General features: G+C 43.7%; 1 protein-coding gene across 5 annotated transcripts in view; it reads left to right on the top strand.

Moving 5' to 3' along the window:
- Positions 1-8,380, top strand: part of krt222 (keratin 222) — a 42,097-nt gene extending 33,717 nt beyond the window's left edge. For 3 of the 5 annotated variants that reach the window (XM_019879732.1, XM_019879729.1, XM_019879730.1), the window contains 3 exons: positions 1,294-1,517; positions 1,671-1,773; positions 7,038-8,380. In XM_019879732.1, coding sequence (XP_019735291.1) covers positions 1,294-1,517; positions 1,671-1,773; positions 7,038-7,251 — 541 coding nt within the window. In that variant the 3' untranslated portion in view covers positions 7,252-8,380. The remainder of the gene's footprint in view (positions 1-1,293; positions 1,518-1,670; positions 1,774-7,037) is intronic. The other 2 variants (XM_019879731.1, XM_019879734.1) reach the window with 2 other exon arrangements.
- Positions 8,381-8,394: the final 14 nt, after the last annotated feature.

Here is an 8,394-nt window from a genome sequence, read left to right as displayed (position 1 = left end):
TGTGTGTGTGTGTGTGTATGCGCGCGCGCGCGTGTGTGTGTGTGTATAGATGGATAGACAGATGGATAGAAAGATATTTTTAATAAACTGAATTTGAAATCAAAATTCCTGGAATATATTGGCAACCAAATATGAATTCAGTGTTACTCTTATGTTAAAAAGGAGTTGTGGTGGAAAAATACTTTTTAAATCAATTAAAAGTGAAGTGAAATTGCAATTTGGGAACATATTTTCTACCAAAAGAACAAAACTATTCGCCACACACTTAGTACACACATTTTATTTGCTTTGGTTTACCACAAAAAAAAAAAATGATGTGTCTTGTTGGAGCTTGACACCTGTGAGTTAAGCGAAGAAGTTAATTGGAGTTTTAGTTCACCACTGAGCTGAAGATCAAAGTTTCAATGGCAGACTTGTCCTTCATAAAAGTCTGTTGCAATATTAAATATAAATATTAAATCTGATGTATTGGCCAAGTATGTAAAACACACAAGGAATTTACTTTCCCAGTTACAACCTGTCCAGAAAGGGGGGGACCAATGACCAACAGAAAGAGACAGAATTGGAAGGTTGGGGGTTCGCTGTTTCGCACCCAGATATCTTAGATGTGAAAGGAAAACAATAGGAAAGGGGGGGTGGAACCGACAGACTCGAACCTCAGCGCATGCAGTGCACATATAAAAAAGACATGTATGTACAACAAATCTCAAGCTTTTACATGTAGTGAACGGGGAAGATGGAAGAGGGGAGCGGGGGAACGCGATGCAACCAGTCTGACTCGCAGCTCAGACCATTGGAGCGCTCTGTCAGTCAAGTTGCGTCCCGAGGGCGCAGCGAATAGGAATCCAACAAAGGCGGTAACATCCAAGCAGATCTGCAGGACATTGTTGTCATGGGTGTGTATGCGTGCCAAGCATCCGCAACTGCATCGCCAAGCTTATTGTTTCCGTGGAGACGTCCTCTGCATATCAGTCTCACGCTAGGGAAGCAGGGGTAAGGGGCTGATGGGATTGCTAGCGTCAGAGCGTAATTTTCATCCAGGGGAAAATCCAGATAACGGTGGCTTTGGGAGTAGGCCGTCAACAATTTCAGTCAGCCTTCAATGTCTTTTAGCTTGTGATGCTCAATGGCATCGATTACATGAATCATTGATCAATTTTTCAAGGCTGGATGCCAACTACTCCTGGAAAGTGTCCCATGCCCAAAACTTTTGATACGAGTATGAGTTACAATACACACGTGCATTTTTCACATCGCCCCCATACTCATCGATGTGTTGCTTCATTCCTGCAGATACATGGCCCACAGTGATCAGCAGATGCGTCTGCAACTCTGGAGATCGTCTTTGCTGGAACCCAATGAAAAAGGTTTGGAGAACGGCTTCAGCGACCACACCATCACTCCAGATGAACCAAAATCAGAGCCTCTACCTACAACAGCTTCACGACTACAAATGGTCAATAAGACGATGGAAAGCTCCGTACTCCATCGGCCACAAAGTCTTGCGATACTCACAGGTAACACACACACACACACACACACACACACACACACACACACACACACACGCACACACACACACACACACACACACACACACACACACACACACACACACACACACAATGATCACTTCCGAGACCTGATTCATCATTCAAGTCTTCTTGCAGAACCAGAGCAAGATAAACATTTACCAATTTCCACTGTGAAGACCCAGGAGATTCTTCAGGGTAGCGTAGTGCAGGAGAGCGCAGAGGGCCATGGCACTGTTGAGTAAGTACGGTTGTAAGATTATTTTTCTGCCATGTCATGCTCAGACATCAGTTTCCACTGAAGGCTCTTTTTCATAACAACAGATAGTGTTTTTAAAATCAAACAGGAGTTTTCTGATTTCCCCACAAACTGATGTCATAACACTTCAAAATTGCAAGCTGTCAAGCACTGATTCACTGCGATTTTATGAAGTCATAAGCCTACAAAGCAATAATAACCAACGTCCTCCCCACCCCATTTTATACACCCTGAACAATTTGTGAAGCGTATAAACGTCTACTGCTTTAGATTCCCATGGTTTATTCATCTTCAAGCTGCTTGGGAACTGTTCCACCCTTTAATGACTTTTGTTTGATGTTGAAAGTCAGCAGTAGCTTCCAGCGCGATGAACATCAGAGACATAAGAAGAAATCAGCAGGGCTCAAGATCCCAAAGATGCTCCCCTCTGTCACTGTCTCAATGGTTAAGCGGAGGATAGCAGGAAAGTATGTTTGCGGTGAATGTCTCTCCCATGTATTCTTCCCACTTTGCCAAGGGGTTTAAGTGATCCAGGTGATCATGTTTGTCTGCAGACTAGACTCCCTGAAGGAGGTACACAGTGCGCGGCGGGCTCAGCTGTGTCGGATGGAGGGAGATGCAGAGAGTGCTAAAACCTCTGTGGAATCTCTGGAAGAAGGCTCATCAGAGAAACAACTGAAATTTTACAGAGATATGACCCTCTTTGCGCACAATTTGGTGGAGTGTCTGCAGGAGAAGGTAAGACACCATTGGATTTGCTTACCCAAGTCACATGATGGCTGTTGGATTTATAGATGCTAAGAACATGTATTTATAGGTCATATTTCAGTTGTTGTTTTTTTACTCAAGGCTCTCTTTGAGTACAGATTGTTGAAATCAACTCATTGGAGCTGGAGCTGCACACGCTACTTTCGAGCCAGATGGTGGCATTGTGCGCCCAGAGACAACAGAAGATCCAGGAGCATGCCCAGCACCTGCAGCAACTCAGCTGTGAGTAGGCTGCGTCATCAATCCATCCATGACCCACAATGAAACAATCACTTGACAAATTCACTTTTTGTGACCTTCTGTTTCATCTCAGCCAGTGACAATTCCACTAATGGAGCTGACACTGAGAGGTGAGTTGGCTTTAATTCTAATTTATATCTACAAATCACATGACTTATACAGTAGAATGTTTACAGACTTTTTGCCATAATAGTACGCACACGACCCACAGCATTCGATAAACCTGGATCATATCCACGGAAATTGAGCATAGGTGTTGAATTGTTTACACAGCTCTTGTATTGTTAAACGACGCTGCAAGTGTACCTAATAGAGTGACAATTTCATAAATGCCCCCTCGCCATTAATCACCAGGTGAGGCACTTTAGTCACGTGTACAATGAAAAGTAATTAAAAACAAAAGAGTTGTTCCCACTGATTCATGTTGAATACGTTTACTATGACTGATTCCACTGGGTCGCCATTGATGTCTTCACACTGCCCTGACCATCTGTGAAGCTTACGCTAAAGCTGGGATGCATGCACAGTAAAAACCATAATTTTACATTGTGTGATGTACTTCTCATATTGCAGAGTTGAAGGTACATGTCATAAACCTGCGGAAGACTGCGATATACCTGAAGATGCCCCGCTTTCAAGTGAGGAGGAAGAACATCTGGAGAAGGAAACGGGTAAGAAAAAAAAAATCTGGTTACTTTGTATCCACTTGAATTGTGGACACACCTTCATTTCGCTATCTGCTCTCACTCTAGCTGCCATCCTGCTGAAGTCCCAGGAGATCTTTTCTGACGTTCATGACGACTTTCATGACGTTAAAAGGATTTTGTCTCGCTTTGAGGAATGGAGAAGCTTCTACTCTGACTCTTACCACACTGCGTACATATCTCTCTGTTTGCCCAAGTTGCTGAACCCCATCATAAGGCAGCAGCTGCTTGGATGGAATCCTCTAAAGGTGCTGATACGCTCAAAACACATTATGACGTGCAGCTGATCTCGGGTGATTCAGGAGTGTGTGTGTGTTTGTTTGTCAGGATGCCAACGTGGACTTTGAAAAGCTCCCGTGGTTCACTGCAGTGGAGACCTTTTGTCACGGCTATGGTCACGAAGAGTTAGAAAATATTGATAGAGAGATGCTTTCTAATGTCATCGAAAGGACAGTCTGTGCGATACTCACAGGTAACACACACACACACACACACACACACACACACACACACACACACACACACGCACACACACACACACACACACACACACACACACACACACACACACACACACACAATGATCACTTCCGAGACCTGATTCATCATTCAAGTCTTCTTGCAGAACCAGAGCAAGATAAACATTTACCAATTTCCACTGTGAAGACCCAGGAGATTCTTCAGGGTAGCGTAGTGCAGGAGAGCGCAGAGGGCCATGGCACTGTTGAGTAAGTACGGTTGTAAGATTATTTTTCTGCCATGTCATGCTCAGACATCAGTTTCCACTGAAGGCTCTTTTTCATAACAACAGATAGTGTTTTTAAAATCAAACAGGAGTTTTCTGATTTCCCCACAAACTGATGTCATAACACTTCAAAATTGCAAGCTGTCAAGCACTGATTCACTGCGATTTTATGAAGTCATAAGCCTACAAAGCAATAATAACCAACGTCCTCCCCACCCCATTTTATACACCCTGAACAATTTGTGAAGCGTATAAACGTCTACTGCTTTAGATTCCCATGGTTTATTCATCTTCAAGCTGCTTGGGAACTGTTCCACCCTTTAATGACTTTTGTTTGATGTTGAAAGTCCCGTCTGGCATGGTGTCTTCAAGGTGTGACACTTGTTGTTGTCAGACCAGACGTGAGTGGAAAGTGGAATTTAAGGGGTTTTTTTTTGTAAATGCCTAAGGCGTCAGATGCCACATACACACTTGTGTGCACCAACTCACAGGATCTCCCACGTTTACTTATCTTGACACCTCAGAATGTTTAAGTTATCTAAACACCGGCTTAAACACTGTTTCGCTTGACTGAGATGTCATTTAAAGACATGTCATGAGCTTCTGTATGTTTCACGTTCTCAGGTCAGATGAGATGGATGTTTATTCATCTTTGGGTGGATCTGGGACACACTTCCCCCTCTGACCTAATTAATAAACAGCCCCATCTACTTTTTGAAGAAAAGAAGTGAAAAAAACCATGCAATACATGTACCTCTCAGTTTTGCAAATCATTTTGGAAGATTTGTATGAGAAAAACCGTCTCGTTCATTGCCAAACCAACATATGAACAGCAACTAAAGAAAATCATTAACCAATACTTCTTATAACAAAAATGCTGATAAAATTAATGATCGTTTTCTAAATTCATTTAGTCGAGTAATGATTACGAAGGCGGCCTGGTGGTCCAGTGGTTAGTACGTTGACCTCACAGTGCAGAGGAGCAGGGTTCGATCCTGACTCCGGCCTTTCTGTGTGGAGTTTGCATGTTCTTCTCGTGCCTGTGTGGATTTTCTCCAGGTACTCCGGTTTTCTCCCACATTCCAAAAACATGCGTGGCAGGTTATTAACGGACCACTCGAAATTGTCCCAAGGTCTGTGTGTGAGTGTCAGTGTGGCCGTGGATGGTTGTTCGTCTCTATGTGCCCTGCGATTGGCTGCCAACCGGTTTAGTATGTCCCCTGCCTACTGCCCAAAGACAGCTGGGATAGGCTCCAGCATCCTCCATGACCCTTGTGAGGATAAAGCGAATCAGAGAATGGATGGATGTTTGATTGCGTACAAATATATACTTCAAAGTTAAAAAAAATAAATAATTAAAAAAGGTTCAACAGTGTAACCCAACAGTCACCATTTGCTGTATTTACTGCCTCATTCATGCAGTTAGACCTTAAATGAATAGACTACTGGACAAATTCCATCTATCCATCCATTTTCCCCCGCTTATTCTGACATCCCTCTCCCTAGACACTTCTTCCAGGATCCCAAGGCGTTCCCAGGCCACCCGGGTGACATAGTCTCTCCAGCATGTCCTGGGTCTTTGCTCACCAAGGAGGCTTCCAGGAGGCATCCTAATCAGATTCCCGAGCCACCTCATCTGGCTCCTCTCGATGTAGAGGAGAAGCGGCTCGACTCCGATCGGCCGCCTCAACAATAGAGTAGCAGAATATGGTCCACTCTGACTCAATGTCCCCCACCTCCCCCGGGACGCGGGAAAAGCTCTGCCAGAGGTGGGAGTTGAAACTCCTTCAGACAGGAGATTTTCCAGACACTCCCAACAAATCCTCACAAGACACTTGGGTCTGCGAGATCGGACCGGCATCTTCCCCCACCATCGGAGCCAACTCACCACCAAGTAGTGATCAGTTGACATCTCAGCCCCTCTCTTCAACTGAGTGTCCAAAACATGTGGCTGCAAATCCGATGATAAAACCACAAAGTCAATCATCGAACTGCAGCCAAGGGTGTCTGAGTGCCAAGTGCACATATGGACACCCTTATGTTTGAACAAGGTGTTTGTTATGGACAATCCGTGATGAGCACAGAAGTAAAACACCCCGCGCGTGTTGGTGGGGGGGGGGGGGGGGGCGTTCCTCCCAATCACACCCTTCCAGGCCTCTCACCATGAGCAACTCTAGAGTGGAAAGGAGTCCAACCCTTCTCGAGAGAACTGGTCGCAGAGCCCAGGCTGTTTGTGGAGTCAAATCCGACTATGTCAATGAGCCCAAGGGAAGGGTGGCCCATGTTGCCTCTTGGGACTGAGCGCCCGGCTGGGCCCCATGGGTGTAGGGCCACCAGGCGCTCGCCAGCGAGCCCCACCTCTAGGCCTGGCTCCAGAGGGGGGCTCCAGTGCCCCGGGTCCAGGCAAGGGAAAATGCGCTGTCCAAATTGAACCATCCGTAATAGTTTCCACCAAATTTTAAATGAAATACAGTGTTTCCTACCTCTACACGAATAGATGATTCATCTATTTACATATATTTTTAATCCTATCTTCCGTAAAAAAAAATATATTTTTTTTAAATTTAAAACACCTGTTTTAGTCAACATGCCAAAGCAATTCAAGTACTGTAAGCAATAAAATGATAGCTTTAGCGCCATCTTGTGGTAATGTGTGTGTGTGTGTGTGTGTGTGTGTGTGTGTGTGTGTGTGTGTGTGTGTGTGTGTGTGTGTGTGTGTGTGTCTCTCTCTCTCTCTCTCTCTCTCTCTCTCTCTCTCTCTCTCTCTCTCTGTCTCTCTGTCTCTCCAGGACTGAAAAGATTGACAAGGTCATTAAGCAGTGGGAGAGCTCGTTCTTCAAGGGCAATCCAAAACTGCGTAAGAAGTCTGTGTCCCTGCGCTTCGACCTACACATGGCTGCAGCAGACGAAGGCTGTGCCCAGACTAGACAAGACAGTCTCCCGGATGTCGAGGTGCGGCTCATCATGAAAAGATCTCGCAGTAGCGCAACTATCACTCCATAAATTGTGGCTTCAGACATGAGTGAATTTTGGAGTTCCTACCATATGCAGCTGTCTGACATTGGTTTACAGTATGCATATTGATTTAACACTGGAGTTGGTGGAACACCATTTTGGATGATAAAATTCACTTGCACAGGAAATGATGGTTACATGTCTTTGCACCTGGCCTTTTTTTTGGGGGGGGGGGCAATCCATGGATTTTTTTCAAACTAAAAACTGAAATTAATTCGCAGTTAATTTCACTGTAAAACAATAAATTAAAAATAGGTGCTGACAAAATTAACCCAATTAACAAACCTGATATGACCAAATAAAAAGTCACATATCCTTTATGATGACGCAAAAATTAACTTTACAAAAAAAAAAACAGAAGACCTCTCTGCCTTGTCTTCTATTTTTTTGTATGTGTTAAATTACTGTAATTGAATATGTTTTAAATCGCTCATTTTAATTTGTTGTCTCATTTGTCTATTACACCACTGACATTCTCTCATGGAGTGATCGGGTTAAAAACCTGCCCATTACAATTGGCAGTCAACTCCTTTCATGAACTTTCGATATTGTGGTAATTTTAGTCAAGGGGAACTCATGACATTGTGTCATTTATTGTCATTGTGTCCCTGAACGTTTGCACATCTAAACCCAATTTAAATATTCATTGTTGGGCTATTGCTCTGACTCAAAGCATGAAGTCTGACACATCTCACGCCCCAGTGAGTTGAGTAGTGGTCCGTGCTCGGTACCCCTTTGAACCAGACGGTGGCAGCATTTGTACATAGTTAACAATGTGGTGTGCCACAACACAATAGTGTAGGTACTGGATAACGATATATTTTGCCCAACTGTGGAAATTCAACATATACTTACACCTTTTAATGCAATGATCTGTATTCACTTATATACTATACTTATATTTACTTTGTATTATTATGCGGTCACATGTAAATGCTTTACCGCCGAGGAGCATTTCAGTTTCGATAAATTCATTTTCCTGTTTCAAGCATTTAAATTTGTTGTCGATGCCGTTCTGCTTGACTTTACTTTGCCTTAAGTACACTACTTCTGTACCTTACAAATATTTTGTTTTCGAATTCCAAATAAAACGAATATGCTGATGTTGAACCACAAAGTGCTTCGCTACAC

This window comes from Hippocampus comes, unplaced genomic scaffold (genome assembly GCF_001891065.2).
Source record: "Hippocampus comes isolate QL1 unplaced genomic scaffold, H_comes_QL1_v1.1 scaffold158, whole genome shotgun sequence".
NCBI classification, from domain to species: Eukaryota; Metazoa; Chordata; class Actinopteri; order Syngnathiformes; family Syngnathidae; genus Hippocampus; species Hippocampus comes.
This window is presented reverse-complemented; position numbering and strand designations above follow the sequence as displayed.